This window comes from Leishmania braziliensis (assembly GCF_000002845.2).
Source record: "Leishmania braziliensis MHOM/BR/75/M2904 contig, possible fusion of chromosomes 20 and 34".
Taxonomy (NCBI): domain Eukaryota; phylum Euglenozoa; class Kinetoplastea; order Trypanosomatida; family Trypanosomatidae; genus Leishmania; species Leishmania braziliensis.
Window position 1 is genome coordinate 294563 of NC_017948.1, and position 24147 is coordinate 318709.

At 58.4% G+C, this 24147-nt stretch overlaps 5 protein-coding genes across 5 annotated transcripts; all 5 read left to right on the forward strand.

Moving 5' to 3' along the window:
• LBRM_20_5140 (putative protein kinase) lies at nucleotides 1-10629 on the forward strand (the record flags this gene model as incomplete). The annotated part of the gene is made up of 1 exon (XM_003723015.1): nucleotides 1-10629. The coding sequence occupies one exon, from the start codon at nucleotides 1-3 to the stop codon at nucleotides 10627-10629; it is 10629 nt and encodes a 3542-aa protein (XP_003723063.1).
• A 2384-nt stretch (nucleotides 10630-13013) lies between these two features.
• On the forward strand, nucleotides 13014-14048 carry LBRM_20_5150 (conserved hypothetical protein; the record flags this gene model as incomplete). Its single annotated transcript, XM_003723016.1, has 1 exon — nucleotides 13014-14048. One exon carries the CDS (start codon nucleotides 13014-13016, stop codon nucleotides 14046-14048), a length of 1035 nt encoding a protein of 344 aa, XP_003723064.1.
• A 2087-nt stretch (nucleotides 14049-16135) lies between these two features.
• Nucleotides 16136-17773, forward strand: LBRM_20_5160 (conserved hypothetical protein; the record flags this gene model as incomplete). Its single annotated transcript, XM_003723017.1, has 1 exon — nucleotides 16136-17773. One exon carries the CDS (start codon nucleotides 16136-16138, stop codon nucleotides 17771-17773), a length of 1638 nt encoding a protein of 545 aa, XP_003723065.1.
• A 2663-nt stretch (nucleotides 17774-20436) lies between these two features.
• LBRM_20_5170 (conserved hypothetical protein) lies at nucleotides 20437-22626 on the forward strand (the record flags this gene model as incomplete). Its single annotated transcript, XM_003723018.1, has 1 exon — nucleotides 20437-22626. One exon carries the CDS (start codon nucleotides 20437-20439, stop codon nucleotides 22624-22626), a length of 2190 nt encoding a protein of 729 aa, XP_003723066.1.
• A 1099-nt stretch (nucleotides 22627-23725) lies between these two features.
• LBRM_20_5180 (putative glutaredoxin) lies at nucleotides 23726-24049 on the forward strand (the record flags this gene model as incomplete). Its single annotated transcript, XM_003723019.1, has 1 exon — nucleotides 23726-24049. One exon carries the CDS (start codon nucleotides 23726-23728, stop codon nucleotides 24047-24049), a length of 324 nt encoding a protein of 107 aa, XP_003723067.1.
• Nucleotides 24050-24147: the final 98 nt, after the last annotated feature.

Here is a 24147-nt window from a genome sequence, read left to right on the forward strand (position 1 = left end):
ATGCAGGGCGACTCCGTGAAGGTGGGCTCTTCATCGCAGTCGCCGAAGGGCAGCGCGACTTGCGCCACGGAGGAGACACTGAAATCGCTGACAGCTGAGCAAGCAGTGATGAACGGCAACGGTAGCACAGTTCAAGCCGGCAGCGTCCCTCATCTGGTGAAGAACGTGACAGTCGTGGCGGCAATAACCACCGCAGCGGAGTCTGCGTCGCCAATGCAATCACCCTCTCCATCGCTTGGGACGAGCAGCGCGAAAAGCGAACCGGGAGGCACAAGTGTGCTCGCATGCAACAACAATTGGCAAAAGTGGGGATCGGTTCGTCCGGTCTCGCTGTGTGGTGCGGTGGCGACTGCTGTTTCCTCGCCGCCGCCGCCAGCCGCTGCTGCAGCAGAGCCCTTCATTGCGCCTTCTGCAAAACCGCTGACGCCTCCTACTAGAGCGCCCCTCGCCTTGCCAGGGTCTCCCTTACCCTTCACACTTAGCGTCGTCACGCCAGTGAGTGGGTCAAGTGCCGCGGCCGAGGTAAACATGGCGCCGGCGGTGGAGGCGCTTCTGGAGAAGCGGTCAGAGCGCTCGACGAATAAAGCGACTATCTCAGTGTTGTGCCCCACCAATCGTGGCTCCGTCGCTTTCTACCACGACCTCTACCGGCGGCGGAACAGCAATCTCGGTGTCTCGTGCGCCTCCTCGGCTCCTCTCCTGCTGAGCACCACATCCCCTCTGGCGATGCCGCTTGGCTGCAATAACAAGTGGAGTGACGACAGCGCCGCTGTGGCGACTGATGTAATGTCACCGTTGTCTTTGCTCTTCTCGCGGCATGGCTCGGACACGCGTTCGCCGCCGCTGCTAACCAGTCAGATAGGCGTGTCAGTGCCGTTCATCGGAGAGGTGGGTGCGCCCTTTGTACCCCCTGCAACCTCTCCACAGGAATCGGCTACACCCCAGCAACCGCAGCAACAGCAACCCCCTGCCGACGTCATGGCGCGGCTGAAGCCCTCACTGCTGCTCATGGCGCAGGCGCTGTGCAGCTGCCCGTTTGCAGAGGTCATGTGCCCCGTGCTCATAGTGGAGAATTCGGGGACGCACATCGCCGCGGCCACGACGATCAACGTAGCCCCAGCGAACTCCCCAGCAGCCAACCAAATTAGCACCCCTACGGCGTACACCACGACAGAGGACGCAGACTCCAGAGCACAGCAGCGCACCTTACCCCTCTCTCTGGGACTGCCGCCCTACCATTGGACATCGTCAGGCTCACCCCATCATGCTGACTTTCCACAGCCTCAGGTTGAAAGTACGACCGTCTTTGACATCCAAGAGAACAAGATGACCGAGGGCTGCCGTGGAGCCCACCACCAGTCCACCGCTACGGTGGCAAGTGGGGACGTGAGCGACGTCAGTGCCGATGACGAAGGCGACCCAGAGACGAACTCGACGCACGCGTCGAATATACCGGGGTCGATATCCCAGGCCTTGATCGACCGTGTGCCTTTATCTTCATATAGCGACATCGCCAACGCCACCACTACCGCTGCAATCGTGACTGGAAACCTCACTCCTGCACACGGCGCATTCCCGCAGGAACAACTCACCAGCGATAGCGCGACGCCGCCACGTGCCTGGCCGCTTGTATACGCCAACGACGCTGCTGTGAGCATGCTGGGCTATAGCGACGTGGAGGAAGTGACGGCGGGTACATTCGATAACCTGTTCTCCTGCTTCGCGCTGACTCTTCCCCCGAATGCCTCCAGCGGCAGCAATAGCCCCTTCGTCACTGCAGCGGCAACCGATTTGGCATCAGTGCCAATCGCGCTCGCCTCACTGTTCACTATCACGTCATCCTCGTCATCGCGAGCAGCACACCGTGAGGCAAAAGAAATGAATAGCAACGACGAAGGCGATGAGAAGGGGCCCAAGAAGCATGAACAGTCGTCATCCAACGCGCTGCGGCAGCCAGGATGGCGGGAGGTGAAAAACCCAGACGAGCTTCTCGCTCTGTCCCACTACAACTACATCATTCTCTACTGCGAGCGCACCTCCGCGTACTACGCGGCGCTTGCAGTGCCGTCGTACCAACCGAAAATATCGCAGCGAACCAGCATGGAAGGCAAGCGTACGCTGTCGTCGCCCCCCCTCACAGCGGCGTCAGCGATAATGCCAGCTGCCATCCCCTTGGCGACAAACGCGAAGAGGTCTCTGATGGACTCATCGTCGACTACGTGGAGGCAGTCGCTGCGTTCCACCACTCAGCATACTCAACCTCACTTGCCAGCTCCAAAGAAACTATTACACCCCAGCGCAGACGGCCCATCGTCGAGGCTGACAAACAGCGAGGAGGTCACCGCGGTAGAGCAATGCGAGCGACGAACTCCGATGCCATTAGCAGCGGCGAGCACCTCCCCTCCCCTCGGGCCCAACCTGAGCAGTGGAACGTCGCCGTCGCCAATCCAGCAGCAGAAGCAGCAGCAGCAGCAGCAGCGGCATAGTCGGTACGTGGCGATTTACATCCTTCAGCGACTAGAGAGTAGCAATAGAGCAGCTGGTGATGCAAAGCTGCCGGGAGTTCGTCCGATAACGACCTTCCTCGATCGTCGGCTTACGGCCGTCTTTGAGCTGCCACCTACAGAAGCACCGCACGTGCGCAGCTCACAGCCGCTACCGCCATCACCGCAGCGATCACCTTGCTTACCATTGCCTGACGCTGCCACTGCAACGGCTCGTGTCAACCCTTTCGGCACCGGCACCCCGCATGCGCTTCGGGAGCAGTATGTGAGCCGCAGCCAACAGGCCTTCCTACTCCCGGTGGCGCAGACCCGGCGACCCCTTCCGAACAGCAGCGCGGAGCGCTCTATTAACCGGACCGCTTCACGCACGAGTGGGTATCCTGGGTCTCCGGCGCCCGGCGTGCGGCTCGCCTTTGGCAGTTCTGAGACACCCTCTTCCAACAGTGACGGCGCCTCGGCGATGCAAAGTACCTCGCAGCACACCAACCAAAACAGCCTGTTCGATCTGAGCTACCCACTCTTCCATGTAAATCTTGCGCAGCCGACGAGTGCTTCATTGGACTGCCTGTACGGCGCCATCGAACCCGCTTGCGCAGCGCTTTTAGCGGCCACAGTAGCAGGAGGAGCACGAGAGCAGCCCTTCGCACAGCCATACAAACCAGAGGAAGCCCCACACCACCACCTCAGCTCGCTGCTGTCGCAGAAGACAACACCGAATGCCCGTCAGCCACCGCCGAAGCAACGCTACCTGCTGAGCCGCCAACGCCAGCAAAGATCACCTGTTAGCCTTTATGATAAGGATGCGACTCGCACGGTGGCGCAGTTCACGGGCAGCGCCATAACTGATTTGGAGTCTCTATCTCCAGTGCGCCAACCAGCGTCGGGTCGCGTTTCCCAAAAATGCAACCTCCTCTCTGCTCCACTCTCGGCGGCGAATGCAACCATTGCCCTTCTCAATGGCACGCGATCGCGCACGTTCTGTCCACTCTATCAGCCGCTATGCTCGCCCGACAGCGGCTGTGCTTCGTTGTCGGAGTCTCCACACCTACAGTCAACGGTGGCTTCCACAACAGCTCTCATCCCCGCAGTGGCGCGGTCAGCACCGTGGTGTGCGACACAGGAAGTGCACAGCGGGGAGACCGTCGTCGAGCTGGCCCAGCAAGCACGCGACGCACAGAAGCATAGGCACAAGAGTCGGTCCGCGCAGGTTGCGGCGTTAGTAGGAGTTGCAACGCCGTCAGCATGGGCTCGCCGAGGCTCGCATCGGTTATCACCGTTCTCTGTGAGCCCGCTTAACTCCTATGCCTCTCCTATGTACCACTCGCTGAACTGTGGTGGTCATCTCAGCCCAGTGGGCGGCGGCGACGCCGCAGACTTTGGCGGACAAAGTCCCCCTCAGCGCGCCCTCCCCGGTGCCATGACGGGCGCCCGGCACCAGCAGCAGCCCTCAAGCTGGGTGAACTCCATGGAGACCAGCGTTACGCAGCAACTTGGCAATGCGCCGGGCGCGCCGTGGCAGCGGTGCAACGAGGTGGACCACATCATGACACACAAGCTAGCTGACCGGCTGCTGTCTCAGCGCAGCATCGTGGCGGTGCTCGTGTCGCCACGACTGCCACACACCATCATTTTCAACTCATTTGCCTTTATGATGTTTGTGCAACACGTCCTGCGGTTTCAGTACCGCTGCGGCGTCACGCAGGTGGCATGCATCCTAAACATGCGCCTTAAGACGCAGCTGGTCATCGACATAGTCCCTGTGGAGGTGCTGATGCGCACCAGTGGCTGCATCAGGAGCAGTGGCACTGACAGCGGTAGCTGCAGCACTAGTCCGGCCAGTCACAATGTAAGCGTGAGCTGGAGAGGGACTCACGTGAATGCTGATAGAGGCGACAGAAGCCTCATTACAACAGTAGAGGCTGGCGCGGCTGGCCGGAATCTAGCCGCAGCTTTGCCGAGCGCGAGTAAGGCACAACCCTCCGCGCCTGTCCTTGTGAACTCATTACCCTCATCAAAATCTACCACGTCCCCACAGCAGCAGAAGATCTTGGAGCTTCTGGGGTTGAGATTGAAGGATCTCAATGACCTGCTCAGCTACGAGGAGTCGAGGGAGGCCCTCTCTCCTGCCATCCCCACGCTTGACAGTAGCTTCTGTGACTTGCTAGCCAGCCGAAGCAGCAGCAGCAGCAGCGGTCCCTTCACAAACTCCTGTAGCAGAGTCATTCCGACAATCGCGACAGTGACCACTACGGCCGCGTCCTCACTCGACGCCGGGGTCACTGCGTCGTCGCTTCCGTGGGATCCACTGCAGTCACTTTCAGGTGGCAGCAAGGAAACCCGGTCGGCGACGCCGCTGCGCGGCTTGCAGCCGTCTCGCGCCTCTCATGCCGCACCGTGTCAGCCACGTCACGGCCCCTTGCGGCACTCGGTTCCCTGGCCCTACAATTCTCACCCAGTGCAGGAGCAGCAGCAGGCGAAGAATCTTCCCTTATCTCCCAACCCCCCGATCGCTGAGGTTCAACGGATCGCAGTGACCTCGCATGCGGCGGCGGCGACGATGGCCGCAACGGTACCAGCAGTGGTGAGTGCAGGCTGCTCGGTGCAGCCCAATGGCCATTTCGAGACGCTTGGGGTGGCCGCAGCGCAGGTCGCAGATGGTGATTGGATGAAATCTGTGGCTCTTTCTCGCCCGAGCAGCCTTGCGGCGACAACGAACAGCGGCACCGTGGATGTCGCACGAGAGGACAATAACTCGAGCAGTGTTACAAGCAGTACCTCAGAGACGAGCCACACGCCCGACCCGGCGTTCTCAGAAGCGCGGGCGCTTGAAGTGCAACAGAACACGGCTGAGGAAGGCGACAATGCACTATCGCAGCAACACGCAAGCATTGAAGAAGCGAAAGGTTGCAACGGGGTTGTCGAGTCTGCCACCGAGAACTCGTCTAGGTCGCTGTCCAGCAACCGCACCAGTAGCGGAAAGCAGTCGCTGTTGTGGGCCTATTCAGGGGTGGGATCGGCTTCGAAAACCGCACAGCAGCATCACCCTCATCGCCGCCCCCCACACAATGTACCAAGCTCCGACTACCTATCCCGAGACGTGCAGGAAAGCTTGGCCATGTGCGATGGTGCCATTCACATCCGCGCAGACACGTACGAGGCGCAAGTCCAAATCCCCTTTACCACTCCGCAGCGGCTGGAGCTGCTGAGTCAGCTGGGCAATGTGCAGCTCTCCAAGTATCGTGGGCTCTCGGTGTTCGGTGCCAACCTGGTAAACATGGTGACCGAGGAAGCCGCCGCCGAGGCAGCGCAGCCGTCGCCGCAGATTATTCCCCTGCGGTATGACATTGCAGCACGCCCTTACCTGGAAGGCGTCCGCGGCAGGAGTGTCGTGATTTCGCCATTAGCGTCGCCCACAAACGTATCCCAGTCTTCACTGAGCAAGTTGACGCGTGCCAGCGCCAATGGCAGTGCAACCGAGACGAACCCAACAAGAGCGGAAGTAGCACTGGCAAGTAAGGGATCAGGGACAGCGGTGGCGATGGAAGCAGCGGAAAATGCGTCGGTTACCAACACTTCGGCTGAGGCCTCCGCACTAGCAGCCGGACTGGTGGCGTCGATAGCGTTGCCGCTACGTCCGCCTGCCCTTCAGGCATCGGCCAGCATTCCTTTTGCTGCCGCGGCGTCTTCTGGGTCGGCGAAGAGCCACGGGTGGACGGTGACCAGCTCGAAGGACGCCAGCCCAGAGCACACGAGCGCTCCCAGCATGGGGAACAGCAGCTCGGCCACTGCTACACCCAGCACCGTCGTGCCAGTTACGAGTGTGGTCACCAACGAGATGATGTCCTCACTCAGTACACGCTCGCGTGGCGAACGCGCAACGGTCAGTGTAGGTGCGGTTAGCCTGCGGCTGTCGCAGCTGGTGGCTGCGAATACGTCGAGTTTCTCATTCACACAGCACGGCAGCACCAGCAGCAGCGAAGGCAATTTCCCGGCGGCTGACATGCTGAGTGTGGCCAGCACAGAGGTGCTTCCGAAGGCTGAGGGCGTTGCTGCCACGCCGCAGCGTGGCAGCGCGGCGGCAGCATCGGGAGCTGCAACGCTTTCACAGCATCACGCCGACCCCTTACAGCTGCTGATGGACCTCTCACCCACAGCCGGGACACACCACAGCACCTACAGAAGGTCGTCGATACTGTCGATGGCTACTGCGGATGACAGAGGGGATGAACATTTTCCTCATACCATCGTGGAAGCAGCAGCACGTGGAGACGCAATGAGGGGCATGGAGGACGGTAAGAGACGACTCTCTGGCAGTGTTGGGAAACGCACGGAGCATCCGAACGAAGGCGACACACTCCGGGGGGCGGCGTCCTTCAGCGACCTCACCGTAAGTGGCACAAGTCTACCCAAGAAAGGGAGAGGCCTGCAGCTGCCCGCGGTGCTGCTAGCCTGCACTATTGCCACTGCAGAGGGAAAGCAGAAAAGCACCGCTGCCGTACTGAAAACTGAAAAAGAGCGACTCACGGTACACTCGGGCACGAACACAGAGATGGCATCGATGGAGGTGACACCACAGCTGCGACGGAGCAGCACAGACACCACTGCGGTAAGTGAGACCCGCACCACGCCGAATACGGCGGGAGCCATGACCATGGTGGTCGTGTGCTCACCACCACAACGCCACCACCCGCAGGTCAACCTCACTCCGCATTCCCGTCACCATGCCATCGAGTCGTCTACCCATACCGCGGTATCACAGTCACCAGTCACTTCCTCCCAAGAGCTGCAACAGACACCGCTTCATGTGGAGCCTTCAATGGGACAAAGCTGGAGCGCAGGGTCGGAGTCGCCACCAGTGAGTCAGAGCAGCAATATCCTCAGTGCCTCTTGTGCAATCAGGGAGTCAAGCACATCAGTTACCGCAAAGGGCTGGGCGGAGAGAACCATGCGTAGCAGCCTCAGCGGCACTCCATCAGCGCAGGAGCAACTGTCTGTCTCGCACCCCATTCTCTCCTGCACAACGCCCCTCGCTGTTGGCAACAGCAGCCACACAGATCTGATCAGCACTCGCAGCAGCGAAACGCAGGGTCTCTTCAGCGTCTGTACGCAGAAGTCTGGCGTGACTGAGCTACTTGGCTACACGCTCTCCAACAGTGCGGCCGCTGCCTTTGGCGACTTCAGCACCGCTCTGGAAAAGGAAAGTGACGAACATGAAGAGGACAGCGCGGCGGCGAGCAGTATGGGAGACAAAGAAGTGGTGAAAAAGACGGGCGCCTCTGCGGCGGTGCTGAGACCCCTCACCACTAAGGCTCCCGATGCCGAGCTCTGCATTCAGCAGTACTCATGCTCGGGATCACTCTCGGCGGAAGTACCCAAGTCAGTGATGGTCACCGGCACCTTGACACACGTCGCATTGCCCAGTACTTTATCCACCACTCTTACCGACACGGCCGCGGCGCAGCCAACGTCGCCGGAGGCAAAGCCAGCAGGGCTGTCGAGTGACAAGGGAGGGCGCAGAAGCAGCGACAGCTCGGGCAGCGTGGCCACACTAGCGGCTGCGAGGGTCGGGCTGGGTGCAGGGGGTGATTGGCATGCCTCCAGCGGCGTCGGCGGCAACTCCAGTCTACGCGATGAGGTCGACGACTCGTTCGCCGACAGCTTCATGGATATCTTTGGCCTAGTCAGCCGCCCACAGCAACTGAAGGATCTGAGGCATCGCGTCAGTACGCAACTACGAAGCGTTTGTGATCGTGGTTTCGTGTCGACTGGCACCACCGCCGCTGTGGTGGCAGCGCCAGCTGCCGAGGACCCCAATCCTGGCGCACACGCCGCTATGCGCGACGTTTGGGGGGAAGGGGAGGCGGCTGATCCAACGACGCGCAACAACCTGCACGTGCTTGTCTACGCGACCCGTGCCTACCCAGAAGTAGAGGAGGTATTAGGCATCTACGGACACTGTGCCACCTTCGCCACGAGCGCGGCGAAGATGCTGCGGTACGCCCGCTCCGGGATGCAGCTCTTTGACGTCGTGATTGTTGAGTGGACAGACTCTCTCATTAGCGCGGAAATTCACGATCTGCTCGTCAAACACGCCGTCGAGGCAACCGTCGTCGCCTTCTTCATCTCAACTAGGCCTGACGTGCACGCACCGGCGATGAACACTGATAACGTCATGACAGACGAGATGGTCGTCATGCACGCCGATAACCTCCTCGAGGGGCTACTCTCGCGAAGCGTGCTTGAAGAGGTGCAGCAGCTGATCCGTCGCCGCCAACTCATGCACTCAATGATAAGTGTGCGGAAGGACCAGTCGTTCCAGATTCACAGTCATATCGGCAGCGGTGCCTTTGGCGACGTCTTCGAGGTAATGATGTACGTGTCGCGAGGCAAGCTGGCGATGAAGCGTATCTTCCTGAAGAGCATGAAGCTACGGCAACTTGAAATCATCAACCGCGAGGTCAGCATTATGCGCGCACTTGAACACCCCAACATTGTATCGTTCTCTCACACACGACTGGAGGATAACGCGTACTCCATATTCATGGAACTCTGTGATGGGACGCTGGCGGATCATCTGCTGGAGCCGTCCGTAGCAATTCCTGGGGCTGCCGAGCGGCAGCAGAACCGCAGCGACAGCGGCGCCGGCCTGATGGCCGAATACCCAGGTAATGCCAGGTGCGCCAGCACCGTCTTTAGCAACAACAACTCCATCAGCGGCAGCTGCACCGACGGCAAGGGCGACGTCCCTGGTGTGCTGCAAACGGCAGCGTGTGTGGACGACAGGGCAGACTCGCCAGGCTCCGATGAGACCTCGATAACGGCGCCAGAGCTTACACGTCCTCAGGACGCTGTCATGATCGTGCACGACATCGCCAGTGCGCTGAGTTACCTGCATCGCCGCGGCATCGTCCACCGGGACATAAAACCGGCCAATGTGCTCTTCTCAAACGGCATGGCGAAGCTCGGGGACTTTGGGTCAGCGGCGAAGATGACTGAGTCGAGAAAGCTGCACAATATGAAGGGGACTGTAAGCTACATGGCGCCAGAGATAGTGCTTGGGGAGCCGTACACCGAGTCCTGCGACCTGTGGTCCTTTGGGTGCCTAATAGCAAGTATCATGGGCATCAACCTGGGTCACCTGAACGGGCTTCACATGCCGGCTCTCAATGAGCTCTACCGTACCATCCCCAGGACAGGATCACTGCCGCTCACCTTCACCAACCGCCTGTCCTTGCGCATTGCAAATCACTACACCGAGGCGACGACGAACCGCGTACTGACGGCGTTCAAGCGTGCCTTGGAGGTTGACACGGCTGAGCGCCAGCAAGGTGCTTCGCCGAAGTCGCACAGCTCTGTTAACGCCATTGACACCACCGAGACTAAGAATGCGCAGAACAGCAGCCAGCAGCCCACCTCTATAGACTATCGAGCGTTACAGCGCACAGACACGACCTCCACAACCAGCGAGGAGAAATCGCGGTACTTCACGGAGTCAGAGGGTACTGGGAGTGACACCGCGGCGGCCGACATGCGCAACCGAAGTCGAAGAACCCTGTGCATCACAATGTCCAGTATCGACGTAATGGGTGAATCTTATGCGCTGCTGCCCGCCTCACTGGTGGAGCTCTTTAATCGGCTGTTTCACCGCGATCCTACAGAGCGCATGACGGCAGCCGAGGTGCTGGACCATCAAGTCTCATGGGATGTGGAGTGGATGGCGCGTATGATGCGGGAGGTCTACAATGTCTCGTGCCAGCTGACGCAAAGCAACGCGGAGGTACAAGGCACGGCAGGAGGGGCGAGTCAGTGCCATGTAGTGAAACAGACACATGGAGGGCGACCACCACCCGGTGAGGAGGGAGCTAGGACGGGCGCCGCTACACCTTCAGTGACGACAGGCGATTTTGCGTGCTTTCCCATTCAATCTGGCTCCGGTGAGCCGGTGTGGATGGCTGGTGGCAGCGGAGGTCGACGGATTCCTGGCGCAGTCGGGACCGGCAGTGGTGCCCATATCCCCTCAGTCGCGCAGAACTATGTACTCGACTTGTCGTTAAGTGGCAACTCTAGCTGCAGCAGCAACGACAGCCGCGAGAGGGGCAGTTATGACGAGGTAGCTGACGACTGAGCTCGCACGAAGGGCGATCTTCTTGAAGTCCTCCGTACACCCTTCCTTCGGTGTAGGCGGGGAAAACGGATGAGGGCTTCTTGGGCGAGTGTGATGATGAGGGTGAGTGCGCGGTGGTCTGCGTGTGCCATGAGTTCTCTTCCTTCTTCCCTCCGCTCTTTTCTTTGCTTCCTCACTTCGACTCAGCACCGGTCGCTGAGAAAGCTCAGTGTCGTCTTTCGTGCTAGTTGTTCCTTCGACGTCTCTCTCTCCCTCTGTCCCTCTCTCCTCGAGTTGATTTACGTAGCAGCACCCTTCTCTCCAGTTGGTTTTTTTCCTTTTTTGCTCCTTATCGTCGCTCTTATTGTCAGTAGGATGCTCTAGTAGGCCGCCGCTGCCGTGACATGGATAAGCTATTTCTCCCCCCTCATCATCCCCCCTCCCTCCTCATTTGCATCCTTCCTCTCTCCCTCTCCCCTCCTTATGATTTTCTTTGGTTTGCTTGTGTGTGCGTGTGGGGGTCGGCGAGCGTATGTGTATGTATGTGTGTGTGTATTCTTCTTTCCTCAATTGGGGCTAATAAACCCTCTCCCCCCTCCCTCACACCCTTGTCACCTTCTCTGATGCTTCTTCTCCTGTCGTTGTCGTCGTTCTATGCTTCACTTTCTGCTTTGCCCTCCTCCTTTCTTTCTTTCTGTGTGCCCGTGGGTTTGTGAAAGCTGCCTGTGCACTGCTTGCTTTGCTCGTGGGCGAAGGCACAGAGGTAGGGCGACGCTCCATCTCTCGCCCCCTCCCGAAGGAAGAGAGGCTCGATACACTCACTCGCCCGCCCCCCCCCCTTCCTTCCAGACCTCTTCTCTGGGTTGTGATGGTGATGACTCGCTCGTTCTTTCTTCGCTCCTGCTCTCACATCTTCAGGCAGTACAACGTCAATGAGGGATGCGGGGCTTTTTGCTCGTTTAGTCCCCTCCTTTTCGGTTCGTTTTCTCCCTTATATTTTTTCGCTGGGATTACCTCTACTTTTCTGTCTCTCTCTCACACACACACGCACACAGTCCTCCTGCACATCTACGCACAGGAATTTTATGTGGGTGTGCGGGTGTACCTGCTGATCTATGGATGTGGTGGGCGTTGCCCACCCACCCCTGCCAGACGAGGGGGAGGCACATGATATCCCCTTCATTCTCTCTCCCATTACAGCCTCCAGGTCGTTTATGTTTCCCGCCCCCTCGCACACACACACACAACGTTTCCCTGTTCTTCATTTTATTTGCTGTAGCAGCTCATCTGAGTTGACGCAGTCAATCTTGCCTGAGGCCCGTACACGCACCAACACCAAAAGCGTATATTCTCTCGTCGTGTGAATTCTATCGGCAAACTACACCCTCCCCTCCAGTCTCCACACAATTTCGCTCTGCTTTCCTCGACCACCCTCTCTCCCTCCCCTACTCCGATAAAACGTTCGTGCGCATCTCTCTCCCTCTGTGTTCCTGTGGCTGTTGTCAACCTCTTTTCGGTTGATTCTACTGATTTCCGTCTGCGTGCATGTGTGTGTGTGTGTGTGTGTGTGTGAGGGGTGGGTGTAGGTTTGTGTGTACGTGTACACGTGTGTAAAAAGCACGCACACACATGCACATACACACCCACACACAGCAGCAGGCAAAGCAGCTATAGTGCTTGTGGCGCCTTCTGACTTGCCTTGCGTCATAATTTGGATCCAACGTGTTACACATAGGACAGCGCTGCTCAAGCCACCACTCAAAGCAAACAGCAACAACAACAACATCAGAACGAATCCTCGAAAAGTGGGCTGCGGAGTCGATCAACCGTCATCACTTGTGGAAAAGCCTGCGGGACGTCTCTCTTCTTTTTTTTTCGCCTCGTCCAAGCAGAGCCACGAGCACATGCGTGTATGTATGGCTCATGATGCAGTGCAGAAGTCGGGGGAATGGTGCGGGCTGTAATGAGCCGGTCTCCGGCTGAGCACCTTCCCTCAGCCCTTCCCCACAAAGTTCTCGGGTCATGCACTGCGCAACACATGTGTGCTTGGCACCTGCGATATCCTCCATCGCGCACGCCTCGCAACATGCACCCTTCACACTCCGTCACCCCGCTTTCCACGTTTCATGCCACATGTTTGCCCCCTCTATATTTCTCCATACACACACTCGCCCAACTCTCTCAACCCCCTCCCCCCCCCCGCCGCCGCCATTGGTGCTTTGTCGTCGTCTTCTCCCTCCGTGTGTGTGGCGTACTTGCCGACTCTTTTTTACCCTTGCTTTTCTGTTTTGTCGCCTCTGCACCTCACCAAATCCAGTGACGCCGCAACACCTTCGACTTACCCCTGCCCCCTCTCCCTACTCCCGAGTCAACACACTCGACAACGCATCACATACACACTCGCTATGACAGAGTGCTGGTACATCCCCGAGGAGGTGGCGGATCGCCGCGAGGAGAACCGTCTCTCACCAAACGTGCCCGGCAGCTACGAGGCGCTTAGTGAGGCGAGGGTTTTCTTTCGTCACTTCGACCCGAAAGAAGTGAGTGACGACATTGAGGGCTTCATCCAGCCGCTTCTCAAGAAGCTCAACTACCACAGCTACGACGTCGTAAACCTCAGCCCAGCCACCCTCGGGGACGAGAAGTTTGAGGCTCTGGCGGAGCAGCACTTTATGGAGCACACTCACGAGGACGATGAAGTGCGGCTAATTCTCGAGGGACAAGGCTACTTTGACGTGCGCGATGCCAACGACAAGTGGATTCGATTACTGTCGAAACCTGGCGATTGCATCGTCTTGCCAGCTGGCATGTACCATCGCTTCACGACAGACCACAGCAAGTGCATCAAGACCCTGCGCATCTTCAAGGAGGCGCCCCGGTGGATCGCGCTGAACCGCGGCCCAGAGACGGAGGAGAAGCCGGCGCGCAAGGAGTACCTCGCTCGCCTGCACGCCCCCGCCGAGACAGCTGTCGGTGCCGCCAACAGCCATACGATCTTCTCTCTGCACTACCCGCTGAAGCTGGATGCGGAGCTCACTGTCATCACGAAGCGGCTGCTCGAGCAACACAGTAAGCAGCCGCTTGCTCTCATGATCTTCCTGACCGGCTCCACCGACCCAACGACCGGGGCATCATGGTGCCCGGACTGCATCCCAGCGAAGCCGCAGGTCGCACAGCGCTTTGCAGAGCTCCAAGGCAAGTACGGTGAGGAGCGCGCCATCTTCCTACAGCTTCCAGTTGAGCGCGCCGGCTATCTTGGCAACCCGGAGTATCCCTACCGCAAGCACCCGACTCTGCAGCTAGCGAGTGTGCCGACGCTGCTCGTTCTGACACCGACCAAGGACGCCAAGGAAAAGGGCGACGTGCAGTGGTACGACCGACTCGAGGTCAAGATGCGCACCTGTGACATTGACAAGGCAGATGTGCTGAGCCTCGAGTAGCACTGACGCCAGAGGGTGATGCGCGGCAAAGAATGGGTAGAGAGAAGGTCAGCTAGACTACGTGCAGAAGAGTGAGAAAAGCGGAGAGCGCATACGGGGGTCGTTTTACAGACATTTCCTGTCGGTGATGTCACATGCCTCGCCCTTCATAAACCTCGCACGCTCTGTCCGCGTGGGGCTCTTGTTGTTGTTTCCCTTAGTGCGCTTGTGTGCTCTCTTTTGTGTCCTTGCGGTTGCACCCCACTCTTTTTCCCCCCTTCACAGCTTTCTCAGTCAACTCTCTCTCTCCTGCATCTTGCAACCTTCTCCCTCTCCCACGTGTCCCCTGATTGCACGTCAGGTGGTGTGTCTCGCCGATGAATTGTTCGTTGATCTCCACACCTTTCCGAGGCTGTTTCGCTCTTTTTTTTCTGAAGCATCTTTTAATATTGTGCCTCACCCCACATTCCCCCTCTGGCTGTGCACACGCGTGGGTATCCGTGCGTGCGCACTTATCTTTGTGTGTTGTGTGCGTGTGTGCTTTTTGCTCAACCCTACATGACGAGGGGTTTTCACTGAAGCCGAGGTAACAGCCTTCGAGTGACACCGCCAGCATCACCACCTCCTCCTACACCTTCACTCCTCTCCCTCTCTCCTTATGGATGGTCTGTGTGCTTGTGTGTCTCCGCTCTCTGCCGTGCTTGTGCCTTCTCGTATCGTAGGCCTGAGAACCTCTGCGTTGCTCTGCCGAATTTGGGGTGCAATCAACGAGACAGGCAGAGAGAGAGAGGCGGACTGAAAAAAAAAGCTGAGGAGAGAGCGCGAGAGAATGGGGTGGAAAGCAGAGAGCAAAAATGAGGGGAGACTGGACCTCACAGCAGACGTAAAGAGTGTGTGGATGCTCATTGGTGGCGCTGCCGGCGCATCTTCTTCCTTCGCCCTCTATCTCTCTCACTCACTCCACAGAACTACGGCAAGCACCCCCCCCCCGCCTCACTACTTGTCTTTTCGCTCCTCTGTCTAACCATTGCTATGCGCGCGGCGTGCGTAGCGTGGGTGGAAGTGGTATTAGAGGGTGGGGTAGGGCTGGTGAAAAGGAGAGTTTTTTTCCTCTTCTCCTCTCTTCACGTGCAGCTTTGTTGCAACGAGGCTGGCGATGAAGAAGAGCCGAAAATGCAACTGCACCAGTCGTGGTGAGCACAGCAGGACAGAGAGAGTCACGTGCAGGGTAACGCGGACGAGAACGCACACCACATCACTCAGCATGTCGCGCTGGTGGACGACTAGCGTACAGACTCAGGCATGCGGCAAAGGAAAAAAAAAAAAGGAACGAAAGAAAGCGGACTGCAAGGCACCACCACTGCTCAGCACACAGGATCCGTCACCCTTCATCAGCATGATGCCAGCACTGCCTCACCCATCATATCTCACCTCTTTACTTCTCGCTTCGCTTCTCTCGCCTACTACTAACACCTGCACACGCATCACATTAGCCCGCTGTGTATTTTTACGTGTGCGTGTGTGTGCGTACTCCACCATCTGTCGGCATTCTTGGGTTCCCTCCCCTCCCCCCCCCCTCGTAGACACACCGCAGACTGCTACAGATGATCTCCTGGGTGCCGGTCGTGTGCTGTCGCCGCTCGTTGGCGTCTTGCCTTAGCGGCCGCTCCGCTAAGACGGACACATCCGCACTGACCAGAAAGATACGGCGAGCATCCTCTACCTCCTCCCCAGAGACATCGGGGTTCCCTTGTAAAGCAACCGTCTCGGCTAGAAGCAGCACCACCATCTCCAGTAGCAGCACCGCGGAGACAGTGAGCCTAGCGCCCGGCGCAACAGCAGAGTGGTCTGCTGCCCTACCGGACATCCCCTATGGTTTCCCGGAGAACGATTTGGGCGCTTTCGCCGCAGAGCGAAGTGGGGGTCTGCAGAAGCAGTGGCTGCAGGACCTTTCACGCCAGGTGAGCAGCAGCACCACCAAGAGCGCCAGCTCCTTCCAGGTGGAGCGCTACCTCCCCAACAAGGAGGACTTCTGGCGGTGTCCGCCGTACGAGGCACTGCGTGAGATTGTGCTGCATTCCCCGTACCATGAGGCGCTGAAGATCATCATGGAGCACGACTACCGCTTTCTCTTTACGGACGTCATGTGCAACGTCGAGGCGCCGATGCCGCACGTCATCTACGAGGATTTCATGAAGTGCCTTACGTTCTCCTCGCGTCAGCAGCCGCCGGAGGAACAGTTTGCGCTTCCCGAGCCCGTGTTGCGGGATATTCTCTGCTGGGCGGCCTACTACTGCACGCTGGATCACTTCTACTTCACCTCTGCCTCCATGCTTTTTCGCAAGGTGGAGCAGGAGCAGCACATGAGCCCTGCGGTGCACAGTGCGTGGGTTTACATCTGTACGGCGGCGGGCAAGCTGGACAAGGCACTCGCTTACGCCGCCTACATGGAGGAGCACAAGATCCCATTTGACGCGGATGTGTTTGCCCGCTTGCTGCACCCCTCTCTCACCCCAGTCCAGCAGCACCTGCAGCAGGCGCCGCAGACATCGAAGGGTATCGTGCTACAGCGGCGCCTCTGCCAAGATATGAGCCAGCACCACGGCACAATGCCAGTGGCGGTCCACGCGATGTTTGTTTACCACATCCTGACTCTCCAGCACACGCGCAAATGGGAAGTGCTGCGTGGTGCTGCCGAACTGTTTAATCGATGGCAACAGCGAGCGAGGAGTAGGGGCGGCCTTGTGGTTCCTGCTTCATTCACGCCAGTTTCTGTGTCTATCGCCGAGCCGCTGCATGAAGTGATCTGCTCCCGCACCATGCAGCTCGCCATGTCGCTCTTCTGCAGGGAGAAGGGCATTCGCTGGGGACCTCGCACGACGAAAGAAATGGTCACCTTCATGCTGGAAAACGATGAGGCCGGCTGCACCATGGCGGACGTGATATTTGTGCTGATGCGCATCCGACAAAACGAGCGAACAGAAATGCTGGCCGCGCTTCCCAGAACAACCTTCACCACGGAAGAGCAGGAGACGCTGATGCATGCCACGTACCGGCGCATCCGACGCGATGCGGCGTACGCGGTAGCGGGACCGTTGCTACGAGAACTGCTTGCAGCGGACGGGACCACTGGCACTGCGGCAGCAGCGGCGGATAGCGGAAGCAGCAGCGACGAGGCTGTCGACCTGGCCATGCAGTCGCTGCAGAGGCTCGCTTCATCAGCGGCGGACCAGGACGCCACCGCTGTGTCCTCAAGCCCTTCCGTCTCTCCAGCGGCTGCGGGTGCGCCGTATCGCAGCGAGGGGAAACGATGCACGCCGGCAGCGGCGCATGGCACAATTATTGATGACGGCAAGCGAGGCAGTCTTACCTCTCTCTCGGGAGTCATCATGGAGCAGTCGTGGGAGGAGGAGACGCTATCGTCGCCGGCGGAAACGGCGCGCGACCTCTTGGCTGCTGTGATAGCGCTAGATCGTGAAAGCGTCATAGCAGCACCGGCGGCAAGGAGACCGAATGGTGACGCACAGGCAACGCTAAACGAGTCGTCAGGAACTCCATCCTTGGTGGCATCAGCGGCGGCAGAAGCCGATCGGCTTCGTGAGCTGCACGTATCACTGGAAGCGATGAGCACACCGTCAAGCCTGTCAGCCTGGTCGTTGCAGCAACTGCAGAAGGAAGAAGAGGAAGCACGGCTGCGTCGCCAGGCGGAGAATGCATGGATATCGCCCGCCTACATGCCGCGGTAAGGAGGAAGAGGAGAGGTGAGGATGGTGAAAGTCACGTGCCCCAAAACTGCCGCCACTGTCCTCCTTCATTCTCCCTCGCTCCCTCCCCCCTCCGCACCAACCTCAGAAATCGCACTCCTCCGACCCACACCACCGTTGCCTTGTGTTTCTCTTGTGGTGCCTTAACCATCAAATACTCGAAGGCTTTCGTTGTCTGTGTGCGTGTGTGTGTGTGTGTGTGGGTGGGTGTGTGTGTGGGTGTGCGTGTGTATGTGTGTCGGTATCGATCTCTACAAATAAGTGCATATGTCTCTGCTTCTGCCTCTCACGTCCTCCGCCAGCCTTTTCACTGCGAGAAGCAAAGCAAAACACATGCAGGCAGAGAGACAGACGTATGCGCACATACGGAAAGCTCGTCTCCTTGCATGCAACTGTTGGGCATGTGTGTACGTGTGTGTGGTGTGTGTGTGTCATCAAGGGGATGGAGAGGTCATCGCTCTTCATACTGCCAAACAAAGAAGCGAAAGGAGGGAAACGAAGCCATGCGGCTGAAAAGCAAAAGCACCGATGCAACTGCCAGTCCACCTCCGCAACACTCCACAGCCTCCAGCCAGCTCAGACAGCGAAAAATACAGCGAGAGCAACGGCATCGCCCTTCATAAGCGTGGCACATGCGCAAACTGACTTCCGCTCATACCTCCCCATTCTCTAGCTTCCTCTTTACAGCCTGAGGCGGGGCCCCAGATGCACAATCCCTCGACTCTCATCCTTTCCCTCCCCCGCCCCCATCAACGCCTGCACCTCTTTCTCTTCATTGCTATTGGAATTCCCCTCCCTCCCTCTGCTAACCTAGGTGCGCCTCGCATCCATTGCCCAGCGCAGGCGTGTGTGTTGGTGTTGGTGGGTATAAGGACATGCGTGGGGTGGTGTAGTAGGTGCTGTAAACCAAGTCGCCAGAGCTTCAAGCTCAAGGGCAAAAGAAAACTCAAGCAAATGTGTTCTTGTTCTGTCGGCTGAAAGCTAACGGCATTCGGGACGGACCTCTGCCCCAGTGTAGAGCGAAGTTCGATGGAATGGACTACGGTGTCACTAGCGAGCGAGACGAGGTGCGTCTGAATGCGGAATGCGGGCACGCACATGTGTGGGGAGGGAGTCGACATGATGACGCATGAAGATAAAAGCACAAAATTCCTAACAAAACGACTGAAGTCACTCTTCGCTCTCAGCAGAAGAGAGAGAGATGCATATTTTCTGCTCTGTTATGCTCTGACGTCTTCCTCCTCGAATATGTGTTGTCCTGTGGATGCGTGTCTGCGTCTGTGTGTGTATGTGCATTCTTCTTTGCGTCTTCTTCAACGCAATAAAGCACACGCAAAAGGGGCCAAACGCACACCAGCACCTCCGTACTTCACTCTTCACCTGTCTTGTCCTCTCCCTCCCCCCCCCCCGCCCGCCCGCCCTCCTCCCTTTTTCTCCTTCCCTTACACTCACCGCTGTTCGATCTCTCTCTCTCTCTTCCTCTTTCACTAGTCTTCGCACACCCACACACACACACGAGTGGTGCTTGTGGGGTGGGGGAATTAATAATGCGAACAGTGGAGCGCGATAGGGGAGGAAAGGAGGGACAGGAATCAGTGGTGGTACGGTGGAGCTTGGCGGTTGTGACAGCGATGGGTTCGTCTTGTTTTGCCAAGGTTTCTGGTGGATATGAGCGAAGTATGTTTATCCACACCGCACTGGTGTGCATGGGCATCTGCGTCTCAATATTTGCGAGGAGCGTGGAGCGGGCATAAGGGGCCGTCAGCCTCTATGAACGGCGTGGCATGCGTGTGTACGGCATAGGGCACAAAGGAGGGCGTGGGTGCAATTTACCCGAACTCCCCCCCTACCCGTCCCTGTCTCCTTTGACTATCCCTACTCTGGTTTTCTGCTGGCAGACGCTTGAGGCCACAGAGGGTGGCAACGGAGAAGCACCCTAACAACAGCAATGAAATAGGGAAGCGAACACCGCAACATGGCAGCGCACCGCCTTTCATGCAGGGAGCTCGCCTGAGGAGATAAACCCCACGCAAGTGCGTGACTGAGTGTTCTTCATAGGTGTTTCTTACCCCCGGGCTTTTCAGTGCCGCTGTCCTCTCTCTCTCTGTCTCCCACCCTCTACCGCCTCCCTCGCAGTGTGGGTATGGTGGAATCAAAGAGAGAGGGGAAAGAGAGAAGGAATCCGGTCACAAGAGAAAGAAAAGAGCGAAGAGGCGCGCGCACGCTCGCTGTGATTATAGCAACGCCACTTGTTATATTGAGAACGACCCCTCCCCCCTCCCTCCTTCCCTCTCTGTGCCTCTTTCACCATCCACTTGCGCTGTGCCCTCTCAAGATTTTTTGTCACCCTCGTGATCCCCTTCATATCGAGCTGCTTGCCAAGCGTGAGTGTGCCAGTGGAGGAAGACGAACCTCGTTCTTCTCTCTCAGCAAGCGGACACCCGACACGGGTGCTCAACGCCGTCCCTTATTTGGCCCTCTTCCTTCCCTGCCTCCTTCCTTGTTGGTTGGTAGTTCAGAGCCAAACATCCCCTGGGCGTGGACCAGACCCTCATCACCACTGCCCGCCAGGGGCTCATTAAAGCGCCTTCTCTCTCTCTTCCCTACCATTGCCGCTGGCCCATGCCAACCGACCAGCGTCACGCATGGAGCTGCACCCTCTCGAAGCCGCAGCGGTGCGCATCCTGTTTTGTGGCCGACCAGCTCTGACGACAGGTGTCGTGAATCTGCGCGTGCTTCTTGGCGGCGATGGACAGTACTGCCTGGCAGAGAAGCGAAAGGCAAAGCTGCACCACAGTAGCCGTCATTGTACCGGGGGAAACGTTTCAGGCAGCAACAGCTTCGAAATTGGTGGTGATGCTGAGGAGAAGCGCGAGAGTGTCTACCGCGTCTGCTCCTCTGATGGACTGCCCGACGGGTGCTACTATGTGAAAGCAGATCGGCACTACTGGGTCATGCACGTGAAGGAAGAGCCCAGGGTAGCCTTCGCAGCAGCAGTAGCAACACCAACGCCGCCTTCCATATCCGTGTCAGGCACGCAAGTCACTTTAGTCTCGCCGCCGATGCCTCTGGCAACAACCGCATCGACAGCGGAGCACTCGAAGGTAGAAGAAGATGAGTTGACGAGCTACAAGCAAGACGGGGGGAGTGCTGCCAGTGCTCCGGCGGCGGCGGATGCGATGTCTGGGACGGCAGAGTCGTCGTCAGCACTGATACCTGCAGGTGATGCCGGGTGTGCTAGTACAGAAAGTAAGCGACAACGGACGATTTCGACGAAGAGAAAGTGTACGCGACGTGCGAAGGCTGTCGAAGAGGACGTTGACAACCTCCCGCTGATCAACACCACGTTCTTCAATCCAACTCCTCTCGCGGAAGCGTCGCCACTGGAAGAGCACCCGCAGCAGGAGGGGGCTTCTAGGCATACTGTGAGCGTGGTCGGCGATGTTAAGGCGATGCGAAGGGAGAAATTATTGGACATTCCTCCCTCAGCGCGGCCGTCAGCCACAGTGGCAGCCGACATCCTCGTCGCGTGTGAAGAACCGCAATCCTCACAGCAGCAGCTGGAACAGCAGTCGGAGAGACGCAAGAAGACTTCACGGGTGCACGTTGACGCAGTCGCGGAGGAAGGCAAAGACAACGAGACTGCTACGGCAGGAAGCTGTGTGAGCACGAAAAGGGCACGTGGCGGCACCAGCTCAGGCGGCGGCAATAAGGCCAATGGCAATGCGGTGGGCGGCGCACCTCCTGCGGAGCAGCTGGCCGAACTCGCCGCCGATTCATCTCAACCCACGAAGAAGCCGCAGCAGCGTGGAAAGCGGTGCCGCAATAATGATCTCACTGCTGAGGAGTCGTCGGTACTCCCGCCTGTGTGGCACCCGAGCGATCAGCCCAAGTCCTTTCTGTCGTCTTCCACGGAGAAGTCGCCGCTGCCGACGCAGAAAACGGCCAAGGCAGCGCAGAAGAATAAGGATCTGAGGTCAGACGAGGTCGAGGCGTGCGCGTCTGCGTCCGCTACTAAGCTAACGGATGCAGGCCCTCCGCTGCTGTCGACAATCACAAACAGAGATACCGAGAGTGCTCCCACGCCGGCACCACCCGCACGCAAGTCGCGCAAGTCTAGCGCGGCAACCTCAGCGACGTCCGCAGCAGCAACATCGGATGCAGCTGGCACGGCCACTCTTTCGAAAATACCAACACCGCCTCCCCTCCACTCTGTGCCGAGTGCCGGGCACGCCACACACGGACCGGAACAGAAGACACCAAGTCGTGCAGGCACGAACACTGCTTCTATTGTTCCCTCTCCGCAGCAGCAGGTAGCGAATTCCTCTGCGATGCGATCTCCAGCGTCGGTGCCGCAGGACACCACCCCAGATGTCCTCTACAGCAACCGTAGCAGCGACGGCCACGCAGAGGCACGCCGCAGCACTGCCAGCAGTATCGCGGCTCCTGTTACCCATCCCAAACTGCGGCAGCAGTGGCAATCGCAGGTGCAGCAGCACGACCATCACTCAGCACTCAACTCCCCCTCGACCCGATCGCAGCCCGGCGCAAATCGATCGGCAAGCACTAGCAGTCTCCTGAGGCCTCTCCCGTCTCCGCTGCTGCAGCGCCAGTCTCCGGGGAGTGATATCAGCGGTGGCGCCGCCGGGTCGAGGGGGTTTCACGAGGGTGCGATGAACGGAGGCGGCGGGGGCGGTGGCTTCTTTCCTTTTGACAGCCCTGCGTTGGGATTCACACAGGTGCACCACACGCTGGCAGAAGAGTTCAGCCTTGACGTGTCAGAGTCAGAGTCGTCGTCGGCAGCCTCGGAGTACCTCTGCGATGTGGAAGAGTGACACCGAGAGGGGGAGGGAGGGCATAGTAGCCAAGAGGCCGTCATGATGGAGAGGGACAGCACGTCCCGGTGTAGACTGTTGCGGAGGAAGTGGGAAGAGGGGGGGGGCAGTGACTCTGGACAACTCTGCAAGGATGATTCCCTCTTGTTCCTTCTGCCCGCCTCCGTGTTGCTCTGCAGTCCCATCGGCTGCTCACTCTCGCTCCTTTGCACGGCTGATTATCCCGTCTGCACTACCCCCATGCAGAGGCCTACCCTCCTACCGCGGAAAAAATAAGAAGAAAACACACACAATAAACACGACTAATGGCAGAGGGGGGGGGACATGATCGGCGTCTGCGCGTTTGCGAGTCAAGTTTGTCGGCGTGTGCGTTTTCACACATTTCTTTTAGGCGTGTCTGCTCGCTCCTTGTAATGGCACAGCGTAAGGACAAGAGTGTAGAGACCCCCAACTCCTCCGCCCTCTCCTTCTCGCGTCTCTCTCTCTCTCGCATGACGGCATAGGCGCTGAGCGGGAGAAACAAGCAGGAGTGAGGTTGTGCTTGAGAAAGAACGTGTCGATAGAATCACCTGCCCTCCTCTGGCACCTTTACCAACGCGCATAGAGAAACGACGATCTTCTCGACAGCCACAGCGCTCGGGAGCGCCTTTAGCGTCACCTGAGACAGCGGAGGAAAGGGAAACGATTCCTGTGAGCTACCGCTGCAAACATATTCGCCGTCCTTGGACCTCAGCTATGCCCTACAACGCAACCCCTCCCCCTCTTCATAGGCATATGTGTCGCTCTCCACGCACTGCTGTTTGTGTCGTTCCCTTTTTCCTCATAATCCTTTTTGAGGGGCCGAGCAGCTGGTGAGTGAGGAGGGAGGAGTACTGCGCGCGCACTCTCTTCTGATCTCTGGCGCACCCACCATCATCACTGCTCTCCCCCATCCTCCTCCTTCACCCTTCCCCGACACTCCAACGTCCTTTCGCGCGCCCTCTCTCCCTCCGCTCTCACCAACTCACATACATCTCAGAGGAGACGGGTTCTAGAACAACGGAGGGCAAGCCGAAAAAGTCTGTGACACACGGACATACCTCGCTAGATCTCTCCAACCATGAGTTATGCTCTAGACCCTGCACGGGCGCCGCAGTTCCTGGACACGATGTTGCGCCGCAACCGCATCGTGCTCATCTCCGCCACCTACTGCCAGTTCTCTACCAAACTGAAAATGTTGCTGATTGAGCTGAAGCACCGCTTCGTCTCGCTGGAGATCGACATCATCCCCAACGGGCGAGAGGTTTTCCAGGAAGTGGTGGGTCGCACCGGCGTTCACACAGTCCCGCAGGTGTTTCTCAACGGTAAGTACCTTGGCGGATATGACGACGTCGTCGCGCTCTATCACAAGGGCGAGCTCTCCGAGGCGCTGGAGAAGCGGTGAGCTAACACACGAATGAGAGAAAGGCGCGCGCTACGATAAGCAAAGGCGGAAAAGGCACTGCGGTATGCTTGATTGAGAAGGAAACACGCGGCACTGCC